The sequence below is a fragment of the Setaria viridis genome, chromosome 7 (genome assembly GCF_005286985.2).
Source record: "Setaria viridis chromosome 7, Setaria_viridis_v4.0, whole genome shotgun sequence".
In the NCBI taxonomy this organism is placed as follows: domain Eukaryota; kingdom Viridiplantae; phylum Streptophyta; class Magnoliopsida; order Poales; family Poaceae; genus Setaria; species Setaria viridis.
The window spans coordinates 20,080,534-20,100,600 of NC_048269.2; the positions used below are offsets into that span (position 1 = coordinate 20,080,534).

General features: G+C 50.9%; 2 protein-coding genes across 3 annotated transcripts; both read right to left on the minus strand.

Annotated features, from left to right (window-relative positions):
• Window positions 1–3,634: 3,634 nt before the first annotated feature.
• LOC117864727 (uncharacterized mitochondrial protein AtMg00810-like) lies at window positions 3,635–4,031 on the minus strand. Its single transcript, XM_034748834.1, has 2 exons — window positions 3,878–4,031; window positions 3,635–3,828 (listed from the first exon to the last, which is right to left on the minus strand). Exons 1-2 carry the CDS (start codon window positions 4,029–4,031, stop codon window positions 3,635–3,637), a joined length of 348 nt encoding a protein of 115 aa, XP_034604725.1.
• Window positions 4,032–8,416: 4,385 nt separating this feature from the next.
• On the minus strand, window positions 8,417–16,542 carry LOC117863060 (chloride channel protein CLC-c). 2 transcript variants are annotated; one of them, XM_034746642.2, is made up of 8 exons: window positions 16,243–16,542; window positions 13,248–13,566; window positions 12,224–12,424; window positions 11,835–12,012; window positions 10,752–11,014; window positions 10,155–10,424; window positions 8,930–10,061; window positions 8,417–8,786 (listed from the first exon to the last, which is right to left on the minus strand). In XM_034746642.2, the coding sequence occupies exons 2-8, from the start codon at window positions 13,496–13,498 to the stop codon at window positions 8,697–8,699; spliced, it is 2,385 nt and encodes a 794-aa protein (XP_034602533.1). In that variant the 5' UTR covers window positions 13,499–13,566; window positions 16,243–16,542; the 3' UTR covers window positions 8,417–8,696. The 2 variants fall into 2 exon arrangements, with proteins under 2 accessions (XP_034602533.1, XP_034602532.1); XM_034746641.2 differs by having other exon boundaries at window positions 13,248–13,571; window positions 16,243–16,541.
• Window positions 16,543–20,067: the final 3,525 nt, after the last annotated feature.

The following is a 20,067-nucleotide window of genomic DNA, read 5'->3' on the forward strand; positions in this document are numbered from 1 at the left end:
TTAAAATTAGTTTATATTGAAAATCACATTTACTTTGCGCATGAATTACAATTGCTATTTCTGTAAATAAAGCATACTACCATTATAAACAAAATCTAAAAAAGCGAACTGAGGGCCTGTTTGTTTCCACCCTCCTAAAATGTTAGCTCGTAAAAAGTGACTAAAAAGTGACTAAAGAGACAAACACTATGACTAAAAGTGACTAAAAACTTTTAGGAGGCTTCAATTTCTTTAGGAGCTCCACCCCTCCTAAAACCTCCTAAAGCCCATCCTGGACCCCCATTGTCCTCATTTATTGTCCTCCTCTCTCTCTCTCACCCTCCTTCCCGCCTAGGCCCCCGCATTCCGCCCGCCACCGGCGTCCTCCCCACTCGGCCCCGCCGGCGGCGTCCTTCCCGCCGCCCGCCCGCCGCCGCACGACACCCCTAACCCCGCCGCCCCCGCTCCCTTGCGCCGCCGCACGGGCCGGCCGGGCGCTCCCCCACCGGATCCCCCCGCCGCCGGATCCGGGCGAGGGAGGAACGGGAGGGGGGCGGTGCCAGGGAAGAAGAGGAGGGGAGAGGCGCAGCGGCTGGGATTCGAAGGGAGGGGGCGACGCCAGCGGACGGACCAAGCGCCAGTGGAGGGGCGGTGCGGCGCCGGCGATGGGCAAGCCAAGCGCCGGCGGAGGGGTGGTGCGGGGCTGGCGGAGGGGCGATGCAGGGGCCGGCAACAGACGAGCCTAGCGCCGGTGGAGGGGCGGTGCGACGCCGACAGAGGGGCATGCAGGGGCATGGAGGAAGGGCATCTTGAGTATTTTACACTTCATTAATTGCCTTTAGTCACTTTTAGAAGGTGGAACCAAACATACTTTTAGGAGAGGAGGTGCCTAAAAACTGCCTAAAAACCTTTAGGAGCTAAAACTTTAGGAGGTGGAAACAAACAGACCCTGAGTTATATTAGTTTCGTTATATTCCTCGAAGTTTACAAATCACCATTAATGTAAGAAAACAAAAAAGTGAGATATGGAGAGAGAACCACGTAGCAAAAAGATCTATGTACCCATTCGACGAAAAGTGTGTGGCCTTGGGAGCGAAGCAGCTATGATAGAATGCGTCAGCTGGAGATCTTGACGAAGTACGAAGAAGACAAGGTCAAAATGACATCCGACAAAGGTAGTGATATAGATGGGAAGTGAATACCTCGGTCCGAGTTACTTGGAAAAACAATGACAATAGAACAACATAAAAATCATTTGAATAATTTGTTTTTTAAGTAAAAAAACCTAAATGTTAGTATGTAAAAACTGCTAGCTTCCCCCGCTATTTGTGCGGACCATCTTGCTAGTTTATTTCGTACAGCATGGAGGTAGCTGATGAGTAAAATATACACTACCTTGTATATTACTCGTACCTCTGTTGCAAATACTTGTCGTCTAGGATTTATTTTTTTCTTATAAATTTAGTTAAATACACAAAAAATCATGTGTGGAGTTCTCGTAGGCTATTTCATGGTACTATCACAATGCAGATTGGTAATAAAAATGCTTTTCAAGACTATGATCATGCCTTCTTTAAAAATTTAAAAACTATGTTTATGTCAATATATTACTCCATCCATCCTAAATTACCAACATATCCTAGTAGTGTTTGGTTGCTACGGCTATATCCTACAAGTAAGCAAGCAGGTCAGCTCTGAGACAAGAAACCGCAAGGATCTTTTGCCTGCCCTCTCGTGAAAGGCAAGGCACAAGGCAAGCAAAGCATCTGTGTTGCCTCCCATACCAACATATACCATCATCAACAACAAAAAAATCCCGCAGAGTTAGCTGCACTCATATGCCCTTGTAGGATGTAGGAGCTCATCTGGCAGTCTCAACATGATGGCCTAATCCTGTTTGCTCACATGGGCTGTAACCCTGCAGCTGAACCAGCAGCCATCATCATCATCATCCCCAGAGAGGCAACAAGGGGCAGAGGCAGACACAGAATCTCCATCCAATAATTCAAACTGCTGAAGCAGGTAAAGAGATTGTTGAATTAAATTACCTTTTTCCTTGGCGCAATCGGCATGCTGATGCAAACCCGCACAGAAAACACACACACAAAAAAAAAAAAAAAGAAGGCCGAGGCTGGTCCATGGCGAGTGATGAGCTTCTCTCAATAAAAAACGGCATTTTGAGCAGGTGAGACACCACCACATGCCAGAATGGCAGAATCCAAGGGGGAGCATCATGGCGTCCACCTGTCAGGCTGTCACTGTTCTCAGGTACCTTCTTGTTCGTGTCCTGGGCCACTGGCATGTGGGACCCCGTGATGTTTTGGTTGTTGATCAACAGATGCCACCCGCGTCACCGTCGGAGGATCCTGGCGAATTTCCGGGGATCTCGAGAGATCCTGGACATGTGATAGCAACAAATACGGTGTCGTCTTTCGCTGATCCGTTTTCCCTGCAAGCAACGGCATTTTCGTGACGGATAGTTTTTTCTTTTAAAAAAAGCAAGCTTGACAGATAATGTTTGAGCTTTAGCCATTATATTCCGCATAAAGACTGCTTGTTTTCTGGTTGCGGGTCAACATGTTAGTAATCAGTAAGTCAATATATGCACAACAAAGTACTTAAAACTATGAACTATCTGCACGAAAAGACAACAGATCGACTTTGACAGAGGTTAAAGGGCAAAAGTAAGCGCCCTCTACTCACTTCAGGAGCGTGAGAAGCACACGGCTGAAGACAAACATGAGAATACTGCAAAATTATTGTTGAAAATCGACAAGAGGATGAACTACAAAAATCCACTCAATTGCGGATGGGGTAATCAGCTCTTTACAACGAATACAATATTATTCAACAGTTTTGAGATTTTGGAGTACTCCAGAATAAATACAAAAAGGACAAACAAAATGCTAGACGGGGGCAGCAAATGTTGGCCCAAATTGATCTTTTCCATTAACCATTCCTACAAAAGGATTTTGGGGTACATATAGGCTTACCATGGGTAGGTGGCTTACAAGCTAAGCAAAGTATCTAAAGAGCATCTGACAAGCATCTAAGGAGCATCTAAGTAGATAAGGTGCGTACAGGCACATAGATAGATAGATAGCACACCCAACACACACATGACTTAGTCTATCAATCTCCCCCTAAGTCTAGTGTGTCTTGAGCGGCACGTGGACCATCCCAATCTTAGAGTAAAGTTCTTGGAACTTGATCCTTCCAAGAGACTTGGTAAGAAGGTCGGCGAGTTGATCCTTGGTGCTGATGCAGTTCGTCCTGACACTCCCTTCCTCCAAACGACCTCGGATGAAGTGATACTTCACTCTGATGTGCTTGCTTCGCTCGTGGAAGACGGGATTCTTCGCTAGAGCCAGAGCAGACTTGATGTCCATCCTAAGCTCCACTGCTTCAGCGTCCTTGCCAAGGAGATCACCGAGCAGCCGAGCGAACCAGAGAGCCTGAGTCGAAGCGGAAGAAGCAGCGATGTACTCGGCCTCACAGCTGGACAGGGCCACCACCTGCTGCTTGACCGACTGCCAGCTGACGAGGCACTTGCCAAGGAAGAAGAGCATCCCGCTCGTGCTCTTGCTGGTGTCAATGTCACCAGCGTGGTTGCTATCACTGTAGCCGATGAAGTGTGCCACCCCAGGACACCTCGTTAGTGGAGGGCGTAGTTGAGTGTCCCCGCGACGTAGCGGAGGATCCTCTTGACAGCCTGCTGGTGCTCCATCGTCGGTCGCTGCATGAACCGACTAATGTAGCCGACGGAGAATGCCAAGTCTGGTCGTGTGTGGGTGAGGTAGCGAAGGCTCCCCACAAGGCATCGGTACTGTGTAGCATACACCTCCTCAGCTGTGCTATCGCGACTTAGCTTCAGCCTCTCCTCAATCGGTTGGTGTACCACAAGGGTTGCAGTCAGTGAGCCCACCCAGCTCAATGATGCGCTTGGTGTAGGTGGTCTTTCGAAGTGTGATGTCGGAGTCGTCCTGGTGCACCTCGATCCCCAGGTAGAAGGAGAGAGGCCCCAGGTTGCTCATTTGGAAGGCAACCTTCATCTCCTCCTTGAATGCCTCCCCTCCTCGTCCTTGGTGCCCGTGATCACCAAATCGTCGACGTAGATGCCCACAAGCAGGGCATTGCCTCCGTTGCCCCGCCGGTAGACGGCCGCCTCGTATGGGCTTTGCTCGAAGCCTATAGTCTTCATGGTGGAATCCAGCTTGGCATTCCAAGCTCGCGGTGCCTGCCGCAAGCTGTAGAGGGCCTTGCGCAAGCGCAACACCTTGTCCTCCTTGCCAGGGATGACAAATCCCGGCGACTGGTGGACCTAGACCTCCTCCTTCACGTTGCCGTTGAGAAACGCCGACTTGACGTCCATGTGGTGGACGCAGCCCTCCTGGGCAGCCAGCGCAAGGAGGAGACGCACAGACTGCATCCGTGCAACACGAGCGAAGGCATCGTCAAAATTGACCCCCTCCTGCTGCACGAACCTGCGTGCCACCAAGCGAGCCTTGTGCTTGACAATAGCACCAACTTCATCCTTCTTCAGCTTGTACACCCACAAAAGGTGATCGCACGGTGACCGAGAGAAAGATCAGCTAGCTCCTAAGCCCGGTTCTTCTCAGCAGCTTCCATCTCCAACTTCATCGCGGCACGCCATGCCGCGTGTCCCTCAGCCTTAGCGAAGGAGCGAGGCTCACCGTCATCGTACGCGAGGTGCAGCTCCGCCTCCAAGTCGTGAGGTATCAATCCCGGCACTGGCTGGTCGCTGAGGATGTCCTCCATGGTACAATACCTCAGAGGCTCGCCGTCGTGGTACGCGTTGACGTGGTCCTCATCGAGAGAGCGGAGTGGCGAACTCCACCGGGCTATGCTCATCGTGAGCCAGTGCTGATGCAGGCGTGCCCGAAGAAGTAGGTGCCGGCACAGGAGAGTGCAGCGTGGCCGGCTGTGGTGGTGGTGGTGGTGGAGAGCTCGTCGCAGCCGGAGTAGTACTCGCCGGAGTGGGTGGAGACCCGTGGACTGGGGTAGGCACGCTCGCGAAGAAGAGCTGTCCACTCCCCTAACTCCTTCGAAGTGGACGTAGTTGATGGTGAAGTTGTCGTACGTCGAAGTCAAGCTGTCATCCACCATCTTGCCCCATGCCCAACCTCGTCCTTCATCGAACACAACGTCGCGCGCCATGCACACACGCTGTGTCTCCGAGTCGAGGATGCGGTAGGCCTTCACCCCCTCAGCGTAACCAATGAACACCTCTAGGGTGCTCCTGTCGTCGAGCTCGCCGACGTGGCTTAGCTCCTTGACGTACGTGAGGTAGCCAAAGATGCGGAGGTGAGCGACCGCCGGCTTGCGCCCATTCCAAGCCTCGTATGGTGTCATACCGTCGAGGGCCTTGGTCGGCGAGCGGTTGAGGATGTGGACGGCCGTCAGCATCGCCTTTCCTCAGAAGATGGTCGGCATCCTCCTCTACTTGAGGAGGACTCGGGCCATAGCCACCACCGTCTGGTTGCGCCGCTCGACGATGTTGTTCTGCTGCAGGGTGTACGGTGCGGAGTTGTAGCGCTGGATCCCCTTGTCCGCGCAGTACGACGCGAACTCAGCCGCCGTGAACTCGCCGCCGTTGTCGGTACGAAGCACGCGCAGCTTGCGGTCGCACTCGTCCTTTGCAGCAGCTTGCGGTCGCACTCATTCTTCGCAGCAGCTTGAACGTGCTTGATGGTGTCTGCAGCAGCTCCCTTGGTGTCAAGGAGGACCACCCACATGTACCGGGAGACATCGTCGACAAGTAGTAGGAAGTAGCGTCGCCCTCCAGGTGTAGCCAGCGTCACCGGACCGTAGAGCTCGCCGTGCACGAGCTCGAGCTGCTCCTTGGCTCGGAAGCTCGCCTGGCGAGGGAAAGGGTATTGCTTCTGCTTGATCATGACGCAGGTGTCGCAGAGCTGCTCCACATGGTTGACGCACGGCATGCCCTGCACCATCTCCTTGGTGCTGAGCTGCTTCAGGGCTTCGAAGCGGAGGTGCCCAAAGCGCTCGTGCCACCGCCAAGCCTCGTCATCGCGGCAAGTAGCAAGGCAGAGGGGCTACGCCACCTCCGCGTAGAGGACGTGAAGGTGGTTGCTCCCTCTCTCCACCTTGGCGAGTAGGCGCTGTCGTTGATCCCAGATCCGGAGCACTCTACCGTCGATCTCCACGTGCGAGCCACTCTCATCCAGCTGTTCAAGGCTGATTGTCAAGTTTCTTAGCGCGGGGATGTAGAAGACTCCAGTGAGGAGTCAGTGCTCGCCAGCCTTGGCGACGAGAACGACGGAGCTCATGCCCTTGATGTCCACCACCGAAGAGTCACCGAACTTGACGGAGCTATGTACGTCGACGTTTAGGTCGGAGAAGTACTCCCTATGCCCGGTCATGTGGTGCAAGCCGTTGATCTTGTCGTCGCTGAGGAAAATGTGTGCGAGCGGCTCGTCGAGGTGGAGGAGAGCCATCGCGGCCGATGCCGCTGGAAGTAGCTCAATGCTCCCATGAGCCAGGAATAGAGCCGGCTCCTTCTCCTTCTCACCCTGCGTGACGTCGGCCTAGCCGCGCCTCGGCTGGCAATACTCCCTGGCCCAGTGGCCAATCCTGCCACAATTGTGGCACTTGTCGTCTCGTGTCGGCTTGCGCTCATCGACGGCACCACCCTCGGTGCCTCCTTGTGCCCTGCCCTCAATGCCTCCTCGCGCCTTGGGCGCCTTGCGTGGCTTGCCGCGCTTGCAGCCGCCTATCGAGGAAAAAGGCTCCCCCTTCTTCCGCTACCTCTGGCGGGCGAGCCACTGCTCCTCAGTGAGGTGGAGCTTGCCACCGATGGTGATAGGCCCACCAGACGTCAGCTCCTCGCGGTCGTCGACCGCATTGAGTCACCCCGTCAACTCCTCATCGACAACGTTGAGAGGTCGAGCAGCGTCTCGATAGAGATAGTGAGCTGCGAGTACTTCTTCAGAACGACATGCAGAAACTTTGCAACGGCTTTCTCCTCGTTGATCTCGTCATCATCGTACCGCTCCGTCCGCTGCATCAGGCAGGAGAGGCGGAGGATGAAGTCATCGACGTCCTCGCCCGGCTCGAAAGCTAGACGATCCCACTCCTGCTGAAGCTTCTGCAGAATGGACTTGCAAGCGCAATCGCTGCCAACTCAGGCCGCAGTGATAGGGTCCCAAGCGGCCTTGGCAGTCCTCTTCCCCGAGAGGTTCGCCGCCATCTCCAGCGGGACCGCGGCAAGCAACGCCTCGAGCACTCGCCGATCCTCGTGGTTGTCGACATTGTTGTACTATACCGCGTCCCACATCTCCCGCACTTGGAGGTTCACCTTCATCACCGAGGACCACTCCATGTAGTTGGTCTTCGTCAACATCGAACATTGCATGCTGCCGACGGACTCCCGGATGATGGTCTTCACAACATTCATGGGTCGGTGCCCGGAGTCAAGGTCGAAGTCGTAGTAGGAGTCGAGGCCGGACTTGTGGACGGAGCTCCTCCTGCTCCGAGGACGCCCGCCGTCCGCGCCTCGACGTAATATCCTAGACCAACCGGTTCACCACCGCATCCCGTCGCCGGTCCGCCTCGTCCAGCTCGGAAGGGTCGCCCTGCGACGTGCGCCTCAGCTCCTCCGCGTCGCGCCACGCCATCTTGCGCGTCGCCTCCACCTCCTCGCGCAGCCGGTCCGCCTTTAGATGCAGTTGGGTAGCGGCCGCCGCTGCTGCTTGTGCCTCCTTGTCGGCGAGGCGGGCTGCCTCGACTGCGCGCGCCGCTGCGGTCTCCATGATCGTTGCGCGCGCTGCCCGAGCCGCAGTCGCCTCCTGCGCCTCAGCGTCGTGCAGCCACGCCTTCACCGCCGTAGCCTCCTCACGCGCAGCAGTCGCACACCGCGCCCGGCACCGCTCCTCCGCCGCCTCCTCCTCACGCCGCTCCGCCGCCGCCCTCCTCCGTGCACTGGACGTCATCGAGCCACAAGAGGAGGCATGCGAGCGCGTCAGGGAGCAGATTGGGGCCACTGACGGTGCGCCGGCCGCCCGTTGGCCGCCGAAGCCGCACCAGCCGCCGGGCTAGCGCCACCCGCGCCGACCGCCGGGAGCCTACCATGTCGAGAAGGAGTTGAGGGAGAGGGTGATGCCGCCACCCCAAATCACGCTGCCGCCCGAGCCACCGCCGCCCGAGGAACCGAGTTGCTGGCACCCAATCCGCCATAGGAAACGCCCGCCACCGCCAGATCCGTGTGAGGGATAGGTGGGGAAAGGACCCCGCCGGCTGGATCTTGCCGGAGAGGCTCGTCTTCGCCACCGCCGCCGCCGCTTGGTGGCCCACCGCGGGCTAGGGTTGGTGCTCAGGTGTACGGGCATAAACAGAGTAGCACGGGGGAGAGGAGAGATGAGAGGGTAGGTGGGAAAGAAAATTAGGCTCTGAATACCAATTGTTGGCTCAAGTTGATCTTTTCCATTAACCACTCCCACAAAGGGGTTTTGGGTACATATAGGCCAACCATGGTTAGATGGCTTAGAAGCTAAGCAAAGGATCTAAAGAGTATCTGGAGAGCGTCTAAGGAGCATGACACATAGATAGATGGATAGATAGAACACCCAACACACACATGACTTAGTCAATCAGCAAATATTGCACAAGGCAGCTTTCTCTGCGTACAGCTAAGCTACCAGGAAACAAATAGCAAACAAAACATGTACTGAATTCTTTCCTCAGTGTGACTTGTGGAGATTCGGGAATAGCCCGTGAATGTGCTCCGGCATGAAATCGTGCCTTGTGAGGATTCCAACAATTGGTGGTCTCTGCAATGGAACAATATAGAAATTAGTTACCGGCGTAAGTCCGTTAAAAAAGAATATGATAGGTTATGCTGCAACATGAACTCAAATGTCATGCTCGTCAATTTTTTGCAGTGAAGCGTGAAGTGTGGAGAAAGAGAGCTCACCCCTGGGGTCTTTGGCACAACCAACAGGTGCCTCAATCCTAGTGCCCGGAAAAGGACCGCAGCCTTTGCAAGGGACATGGTCTCAACCACGGTGTATGGTGAGGTATTTGTAATTGGATGGAGATCAACATACATATCCATTTCCTCATCTGTGAAATCAAGGTCCTCAATCTTCAGACCTTTTCCAGATCCAGCCTTGGCAAAATCAAAGGCGCCAAACTTTTTCAGCACAAAGCTACCACTGGTTTTCACCTTCTCTTTCATGAAGCCCTTGCCTTTCAGCAGGACCAGCAGATGGGACCTAAGCACGAGTCCAACGAGCTCTGGAGCTTCTGATAGAGGTGGCTCATCCACCACTGGAAATCCATTGTGTCCTGTGATCCTCAACGCCTGAACAATGTTCCCTACTCTCTCAACGCCTGAAAAGGAGATCAGTGGCCCAGATACAACATCGCCAGCAACCAACTGCCTCATGTATGGTTCGGCATGAGCCTCCAGGAACGGCATTCCTTTCATCACTATGATCTGGTCATAAACCCCTTTGTTGAAGCTGTCGGCTATAGTCTTCGATATCAGAAGGACGAGCATGACCAATGGGAGCATAAGGAGGTCATTTGTGAGCTCCAGAAGTATCACACAAACTGAGACAGTCATCCTCATTGTTCCACCAAGGAAAGATGCCGCACCAAGAAGGGCGAAGAGTCCAGGGTCAAGGTCTGATATTGGACCAAGAAGCGTCCCCACTATGCGTCCATACGTAGCCCCAGCAAGTATAACAGGGATGAAGAGACCAGATGGGACAGCAATACCGTATGTCACAAGGCCAAGGCAGTAAATGGCAGTGAAGAAGACAAAAAGAGTGGACATGTGGAATTCTTTCTCGGTGCCACTGCTGAACAGATTGCGGATGGCATCGTCATTTGTGTTGAAGAAGAGTGATGCAAGACCGTTGTAGTAACCTGCTGGGCACTGAAAATTCTTAAAATTCCCAGAGCGTCCAATGGTGGGACACTGCTCCACGGCATCAGCTGGGCACGGAGTGCATGGAGCGAGCCAAGGGAGCCCGTAGGAGCATGCTGATGTGATAATCGATATTGTGATAGTAAGAAGGATCTTGTATGGAGCACCTTTCCTGCAGGCAAACAGCCAGTGAGAATAATGTAAATGAGATTGCATCTTGAAGGAAAATTTTTGAGTAAAGTAATTGCACACGATGGATCCGTACTCATTGATAAAACTGTAGGCGCGGAGAATCCTATCCAAGAGAAAGTTGAACAGGCCTCCAAAGACCCCTCCGATTATTCCAAGGACAATGATTGCGATCATATCTTGTGTACTGTAAGTAGGTATGGTTGAGCTAAGATCAAACATAATCAATCCTCCTTGACCAAAGAGACCGCATTTTCCACTACGGCAGAACTGGATCAGGCCCCTCAATACAACAGCAACAACAGCAGTAGTAAAGAATGCTCTCCACAGGAGAGCACTTCGCCACCTGAAAAATGGAGGAAAGAGCCCTTTAGCAATGGGGAAAAACTGGATAAGAAAAGGCAGCAAAATGAAAATGCCCATCCACTGCAGTTGCAATCAGATTCGCCCACTCTCAAACAGTTCTCCAGTCAGTATACTAACGCAATATAAACTATGATTCCTACCTACAAGATCTGACATAGTCTAAGTCATATATCTATGGAACACAGCTACTGCTTTCGTGATCAAGGTGTGCAATTTTTTTCTTGGTGACAAGGTTCTAACAAATCCAAGGGCATATGCATGGCAAGATTAAGTTCCTGCTAAAATATGAGTTAACAAAGAGAAATACCATGATGCTGCTTCCTCAAGAGCGAAGAGCACACCACCAACAGGTGCACGGAATGCTGCTGCAACTCCAGCAGCAGCCCCACAAGTAATCAAATCCCGCCTATCTCTATCATTCTTAAAATATCTGAGCCAGTTACATGTAAGATGGTATTTGCGTGACCCCCCTTGACCAAGCAAGTTGGCAATGCATGCTCCTGTATGTACCATCGGACCTTCCTTTCCAAGTACAAATCCAGCTGAAACTCCAAGTATTGAACCAAATATCTGCAGGGCAATAGAAGTTTTCAGAAGCTTATTCTACTCTAATAACAATTAGAAAAACATGTGCTCATGATAGAACTAGTACGTGTCAGCCACAAACGCAATGATTCTGAATATATTATCGATCATAAACAATATAAGCTGTCCTAAATTCTAAATGAAAATTTCCGCCTAAGCATCACAATTGGATAAAATATCCAAAGTAACAGACTCCCTTTGGCAACACATATCTGAAGAAATACTAACAATGACACTCTTTTGAATTTTTTGTAGCCTCAAGGTAGTATGGCTATCCTCCAAGCAAAAGAATAGTTAGCCTGTTGATTCAGCTTCATAATGGCCTAGTGGTCCTTGAAAAGGTTGAATGAGGGTTCTACAACATTTTTCAAGGGTGCTTCGTGTAACGACCCAGCCCAGGAAAACAGCTTATGCCCACTCTGCACGCTGAGTGGACCACACCTACACTACAACCAGCTTACGCTTTCATCCTCGCTTCGCGTAAAAGGGTTAACCCAAGGTTTAAGTGCTTCCTAGAGCTAGCTATTTAAGTTGGTTCATCCCACTTTCCACTTCCCATTTGGAACTATTCTAGAGCTACCATGCCTCATGCATGGCACTCAAATTGCTTAGCCCAACTTGGCCCATGGGTGTTACACTTCAGGACATGTCATGCAAATGATAGAAAATCAGTAATTCAATCAGGTAAGCTAGCTCTAAAAGTTGTATAGGAAACAAATGCTCAGAGAGTAAGAAATCAAACATTGTTTCTCTGTAAAAAATGTCTGACATGGCTGCATGTATTTCATGTTGAGATGGACTTTACCTTCACAAAGAGTGTACTAGGAGCCAATATAGCATAAGCATCAATTCCATTAAGGTATGCTTTAACTTCAGGGATACCAGACCCAGCAGCAGCAGGAGCAATGTAAGCGCAGATTGCTGCAGCACTTGCTGCCAAGACTAGATTGCAGCCTGCATATGCCAGAAAGGCTGTGATGTACCTGCACTGGAAGCAACAGACCATTTATACTTCACATTATTTAATTGATGTAAGCAAGTTAAATCTTATGCAAGTTGATCTCTGTGTGTTGTCACTGAATTGATGACAAGTTATGTAGAGCAGCTGGGGGAATCAAACTAACGTTTTCTTTAACGAATCAAGCTGACTTCTAGTAAAATGTAAAATGCAAAAGCACCAGAGTGAAGCTTTACCTCTGCTTGAGCATTAGATCACCTGTCAGCAACAGTTTGAACCCAGCAATGTTTTCAACCGCAAGGTTGTTGAAGAAGCCAACAAGTCCCGTACACAAGCCAATGAGAAGAACTAAGGACCATTTCAGAACAATATACTGGAATATTTGCTGCTTCTTTCTTGATCGCCAATCTTGCTTGATAAGGTCATTTTCCACAATTCTAAAACATGCAGTGAAAGAACTCTAGATAGTAAGTAACATAACAAGCTTGCTAAAGTTTACAGAATTTTTTTTGGAATCTACAGTCTGCAATTTACTTCTGGCAGTTTTGAAACTATCTGAAGAACTTCTGCAGTCGACATTTTCTCAATTTATTAGCAGACATCCTACTTATGCATGCTGCAGCCTGATTTAAAAGCATATATAAGTTCAATACTAATTCATACTGGATACCACAAGATTGAAACTCATTGTTCCTGTCTGATCTCATATATTTGTTGAAATTCAAATGGCACTGGAGCGGTTCACAGTTCAGAACCCAAAACGGTTAGTTTATTTCTTCTTCTATGCCACATACTTTACACTAAGTGTTCATTAAAATATATGCATAATGTGAACTCTGGAAGATCCTGAATTGGACCTCTAAAATTCCATGAATTTACCAATAAGCCTCCCTCAACCCTATTCAGTAATACCATCATCACAAAAAAGGACTAAACATTAGAATGTCATCGTCGATGGCTGTATGAATTCTTTAGAAACTTCAGTGTAGAAAGGCGCATCGGTGATCACATTTTCTTGAAAAGATAATCATTCCGTTTCCCAACGCATCACAAGATCCTAGCTTTCTTTTAGTGGCCGTGCCAAACAATACACTAATAACAACGATCCCTCGTCAAGATCACCACCATGGTCCACGAAACATTAAAGATCACATCTTTTTCTCGAATCAATCTGGAATGCTCTCGAGGAGCAGATAATATGAATGGAAGGGAATACAGATAGGAGAGGGTTTGCGGAATTGCCGGGGGTAATGAACGTACTCGTAGTCGAGGCTCTCGATGGGGCAGACGTTGGCGCCGACGATGGCGATCTGGGAGGTAGTGTTCCTGGTGCGCTTCCGCAGCAGCGGCTCCCGCGGGCCGTCGTCGTCGTACCGCAGCAGCGCCTCCGAGGCCGTGTGCGCGCCGCGCCACGCCGCGTCCGTGTTCTCGATGTCGTAGTTGAAGCTGCCGTGCCGCTCCGGCTGCGCTGCCGGCGCCTGGTGGGAGGGCGGCGGGTGGCGGCCGTCCATTATTGCCGTCCGCGTGGGTGGTGGCGTCTCTGACGCTGCCTCTTCCTCCTGCGCCTGAGCGCCTCTGCCTGCACTATATGAGGTGCAGAGGAAACCAAAATGGTCAGGAAATAAGTTCGACAAAAAAAAAGAAATGGAAAATGGAGTCATGTTCGATTGTTTGACTAGAAATTACCCTTGACATAGCAGTGAAAAATTAAAAGAATTTGAGGGGGAAAAAAACCTGCCTAGTCATGCCAAGGTTCGGATCTAATCATTAGAATTCAATCCAAACTTAAATCGAATTATTAACATAGAGCAAATCTCATTTGAAAATACCCTTTCCGAACTCACATTGTCAGTCGTGTTGGTATGCAATTCTAGCTCCAGTATGAACGATCATGCAGCTTACTACCTACTAGGAATCAAAAGATCAAAACCCACAGCTGGATCCCTAAATCATCATGAGAATTTTGTGTCGAACTGCCATTCATTCAGAGTTTCAGACACGCCTGAGGCCCCTCCCTGTCCCTGGCCCGGGACCGGGACAGAAAGAAAAGAAGAATCAGGAAACTGGGAGCAAAGCGATGCGGCAACGCGACAATCAGAGCGCACTATGCCGGGTCGACTCCGGCCTACCACGTGCCGCCACTTGTCACAACAGGCGACCGATCGGCGTGGAAATTTTGCTTCCGGTGATTGCAAAGCAGCGGGAATCGGTATGCTTCTTTTTCATTGCATTGCCTAGCCTGCGAGAAGAGGCCGTGAGCTTTCGCTTGCCCCACGTGAAGACAAATTCGTCTACTGGCTTCACATTCCCTTTGATTTCGATCAGAAATTTTATCCACCAGGTGCTCTCCGGAAAGTGATAATGATAAGCAAAAACAGACAACTCCCTAAAAACAAAACCGACGCCGACGGAAATGGTGCTTGGATAGCAATGTACGGTGAGTGGGACAGGGAGAGTAAGGCCTCCACCAGTTCCTCAAAAAAAAAAAAGGCCTCCATCAGTTTGGACTTTGGAGCGTCAGGTGTCATCCTCTCATGAGAGGGGAACGGGGACGTGGTGTTCTTGTGCGGGGCCTAAAGATGCCGCAGTTTTGCACGCTCCCGGTCGGGAAACGTTTTGGCGCGTGGGGTGCACGAGATGCGCAGCGCACGATCCATGGCCCCCGCATGTCCCCATGCCATCAAACCGACCTGCCGATCGCGTTCACGCCGCATTTTGTCGTGATGCCGGCGGTCACAGCGTTCAGCGTGGACTCCGCTCCAGATGGATGGCTGAAAAAGAGTAGAGACGCTCACGCGCACACCTTACCCACCTGCTCCCCATTTTCCCCACCCTGCCCTGAGAATCCTACGGTTCAGTAACCAGTATCGCATGGGCGTAAAGAACCTGCTAGTGCTATTGTGATATTCCGTTCCCGTCCAATGTCTAGCCGAGGCCAAAAGGCAGATTGCTTTCGATCCACCAGCGCCTATTGACCAAGCAACAGCTGGGCCAATTCCTTCCTCCGTTGATGCTAACCCCAAATCACCTGCGGCTTTCCGCCGCTGGCGGCTCATCCACCAAATAAAAGAGAGTCAAAACGCAACTCCGCAACCACTCTCCGCCGGCCAATCCCATGATCCGGACCACGTGTAAAGTCAAGGGATTCCTCCCGCCCCCGCGGGACAAATTCGAGTCCACATCGATCTCCTCCACATGGCGCGGCGGCAGCCTCGCTCGCGTCCGGCTCGCCCACTTTGCCGGTGCCATTTCCCTCACGGCTCGTCGATTGTTTGTTGGTAGCCTGATCCTGATCCCACTTGGGCGCTTTCCGGCTAATAAATTAGCCTGGCCTCTCAGGAAGGGGCTAATAAACTATGCTAGCACTAATCAACCGGCTAATCTTCCTCCTTCCCAAGTGGACTAGAGGACAAGAGCGGAGGGTTGCCGCGGGAGGAGGAGCACCTCCTAGTTCGTTCTAAAAATTGTTTATCACGCTCGATGCCGGCCACTTGCTCTTCTTTTCTCCATCCAGTCTCCACTAGTTTCGGCTGTGATCAGTCAGTCAGATCAGAACGTGCACGATCCCTTGTCCTTTCCCTACTATGATAGCGTCCCTGCTCCTCACGTTTCTGCACCAACTCACATGAACGCCGTGAGGCGAAGGGGAAATTAACCCAACCCAACCCAGTTAATTTTTTTTTTTTGAACGAACGGCACGGACTGTGCCATTTCTATTAATATAGAAGAGAAGTTAATTGGTTGTTCAGCAAATCAACATTTCACTAATTATTATTACTTGTTTGATGACCTTGGTGCTATACAGCGCCAAGCCACCAACTGGCGGGGCAGATGATTGCTAGTAGACTGTAGGGGCCTCGAATCCAGCTTGGCCTATTTGTGACGCTGGCAACAATCTAATCGCAGGGAACGGATCAACGGAAGGGGACGTGACGTGCTGCACTCGAAATCTGCCTAGATCATCACTTGAAATTTACATTTCAGTTTAGAAATTCACTACTTTAGTTGGTATATTTCGCAACTGCAACCATCAAGTTGAACTCCTTTCCAGGTATATTATATTCCACCGCCCTATTTAAGAGGCCAACTACAACTCTAGAAAATCGTCTCGATTCTGGAAAGGGAAATGGGCAATAATCGCTTGCGATCCTGCTGCTACACGAACAGAACGCGATCCCCTGCGGCCTCTACGAGAGAGAGAAGAATGCGAGCCGTAATTTCAAGCGATCAATGGTAGCGGGAGTTGAGCGCGCACCTTAGCACTTTAGCAGTAGCAGCGACCTCGGCTCGAAGGATGAACTGATCCGGCCGCCACGAGCATGGAGGCCGAAGGGATCAACCGCCCAGCCCCGTCCGCGCGGGCTCCTCCGCGCGATCCGGGAACTCCACCGCCCGTTCCCCGCTCCTCCTCCTCCGGCCGAGCCCGTACGGCGCGGGGCTCCCTGGAGGGCGCGGCCTGAGACCGCCTGGCCGGGTTGGTGTAGAGTGGAGAAGCTTCCAAAGAGAAAAGAAGGGGAGGGAGCGGGGAAGATGGCGAGTGGGGTTCGAGAGACGGGAGGCGCCTTCGCTCGCTTTAAATCCGTCGAGTCGACGCCCTGGCTCTCTCCCCGTGTACACTCGATCGAGATCGTCCCGTCTCGTCTGGGCCTATCGAGTCGAGCATCCCCTCTAGTCATCAGTCAGTCGTCACGAGGAATGCCCGCAACGTATGCATCACCCATCGGATGTGCATCCGACGGCGCGGGGTACACGCCCAGGCCCAGTAGCAGCCAGCGTGGCATTGATGACGACGAGCCCACGCGTGGCTACGGTCCGGACGGGGTGACACGTGGGACGCGCCGGGTGACCTTGCCAAGCGGACGGCAGCCGTGACAGCAACTGCAGACCTGATTTCCCGCACCCCCCCCCCCCCCCCCCCCAACCCTCCTTTTCTTTCAATGCTTCTTATCCCATCTATCTATTGGTACTTTGGTAGTAGGAAAAAAACGCTTCTTTCATCGATTCATTTTTGTATATCCTATTGGCTGACCGGATCAGAGACCCCATTGAGGCCCTGAGGCCTGAACAGTGAACACTGCTTCCTTCCTGTGCTTGCCCGCCGATCCCATCCGATCCGAGGCGAGAGGCATCATTCTGCGTGCATCATGTGATCCTGATGCAACCGCGCGGCAGCGTGCATCCCAGGGAGGCTTCAACTGTCCGACCTGGCCCTGACAGTGACTGAGTCCTCAAGAAATTAAAAAAATGATGAAGAAAATTGATAACGATGGAGAGAGGGATCTACCGTGTAACGTGGTGATGCGTGTTTGCCGGTCTTACGAGGTAATCCCAGGCGCACCAATCAGCGCACAAGATACCGGATGCCACCATGCAAGGCAGCAAGGGTGGCCGGTGTGTGTATTAACCTATAGTATGTATTAGAAATGCAAATAAAGTCAGGCTATATATTACAATATTTTATTACAAGCTAAGCGAAGATTCGATCTCTGAAAACCCGTGATGCTTAGCGTTAGATCATGTCGGAGCTACAGTGAAACAATGTCGCTGCCCCGTTGCATACGATTCTTCTTCGCATGATGCTACACGTATGACAGGGACGGGCAACTGATGATATTCCGGTGTCGTCCCTTATTCGGATCCAACAACACTTATCTTCTTTTTTCCCTGATGACACGAGATCCGTGGATCGAGAAGCTACGTTGATCTACGCTGCTTGGGCTAACTTGAAGCTACGTTGAACGAGCCATCTACGTTTTTCCGTCTCACGAAGAACTACCCCTGCACTTGCACTACTATAGAATGGAACTTTCGTCCACGACTTTAGTGCTGGTTGAAATTGGACCCGGTACTAATGCTCACATTAGTATCGAGCCTAACGGATAGTTCCTGATGAGGTCCCCGTGAACCCCTTTAGTATAGGGTGGAAGCTCCACCCGGTACTAAAGGGTGGGTGACTTTTAGTACCGGGTGGAAGTTCCTCATCCTCATGCCCCCACCCCGGCACACTGCTATCTCCTTCTATCCCTCACACTTCCTCTCCTCTGCTTGCCTTTCCTTCTTCTCCTTCTTCTTATCCTCTGCCTGCCTCTCCACGACGACGGCAGGAGCGGCGGGGCCGGGCAGTTGGCAGAGGCGGGAGCTGGCGGAGGGCGGCGGGGCCGGGCGGCTGGCGGAGGCGGACGGGCGGGTGGCGGGAGGAGGAAGAGGAGGAGGCGGAGGCGAAGGGTGGCAGCGGGGGGTGGAGGGGCAGTGGGAGGGCTGGTGGGGGCGGGGGGATTTCTTTTTTATTTTTTAATACCCCTTTAGTACTGGTTATTTCAACCGGTTCCAAAAGATCCCATTTAGTACCGAAGTAGTAGTACCGGTTGCGAACCGGTACTAAAGGGTTTCCCACGGTACTAATAGCGTATTCCCTTGTAGTGTTGGACCCCTCCTCCTCCTCCCATCCGGCTATAACTTATTTAGATGTTCTTTGGATTTAGACTTTCCACCGTGATTGTGTTAAAGTGTCGTCAGCTAGCTAAGGTGATTGTTGATTCAAGTTATACTTACTTTAGTGGTATTTTAGACCAGTCCCAGTGCACAGTTACTCAGACTGAGAACTTGGTGACTGACTAAATGAGCCAGTTAACTGTAATGGGGATGAAACTCCTCTCTCATCTGATGAAATCTTTCATTCTCTCCCCTCATAATGATATTGAGAAGTTAGCAAAATTGCTGACGTGGGTTGTGACATTATGTATGCCCCATCCATTCAAAACAATGTAAAAGTTTTTCAGCATAAGTTTTTTAAAAAAATTCAAGTTTATTCATGTTATATAAAGGATGAGCTATGATTTAATTTTAATATAATCCTATGTGAAAAGAAACAGCTATGCTAATCTCACTCCATTATCCGAGATCGTGCCAGCCACGAGGCGAAATTGCTGGCATGTGCCGATGCTTCGCACTTCCGCGAGGCCTCGCGCAGCGCGCCCAGATGCACAACAAGCGGGGCGCTTCTAATTAGCGCGCGCCTAGAAAGGCAGCCAGCGCTCGATCACCCGCATCCCCTCCGCTTTCCCGAACTTTTCATTTTTGAAAAAAATTAATTCCTGCAAAAAAAAATTTCGAATATCATAACTTATACACATAAATTCGATACATAACTTCACGCTAACAACTTCTTATGAGATAATTGTTTAGCACAATTTTGATGGTATGTAGACTTATGCGTACAACTTGTACATACAATTTCAAACGAATACACTCGAATTTTCATTTACAAAATTATAACTTATATACACGATTTACACGCAAACAAATTACGTGTTAAATTTTGTAGTAAAACTTTTATAATATACACAACTTATACACTTGCTACAATTATTACACGAATATTTTTAAACAACTTATGCACGTAACTTATACTGGTAACAATATTTACTTGATAACAGATGCTATGAATAATTGAATGGAAAAAAATGGAAAGGAAGAAGAAAAGGAAACGCGGTCGTGCGTAGCAGGGCGTTTGCCCCCTGCGGGACCCGGCCGCTCGCTGCCTCCCGTCGCGCGCCAGGAAGCGCGCTGGCGCTCGCGGGTAGGATCAGCTTCGCGACGAACAAGCTGACTGGATGCACTGTGCGGGCACTGCACATGGGCCCGCGCATGTGGTTGCACCATCCCCGGGCCCCGATGCGCTTGCAGTTGCAGTTGCAGGCGATCCCTGATGGGCACATGGAGACGTACGCCCACGTGACACACGAGATGTGCGTACGTACTCCTAGGATCCTAGCTCGTTTGACATTTTGACCTGACCAGTTTGCAATTGATCCGGCTGTTGGCATCTGCCGCGCCAGGACTCGAGATCGGAGTACGGACACATGCATCAGCTTGGCACTACATGCTATGGCTATGCTACCCTGGTACGTGCACGGTACACATGTTAGGTGTGTTTATCACCTGTCACATTGATGTTTATACTAATTAGGAGTATTAAATATAATTTAATTATAAAACTAATTGCACAAATGGAGTCTAATTTGCGAGATGAATCTATTAAGCCTAATTAGTCCAGAATTTGACAATATGGTGCTACAGT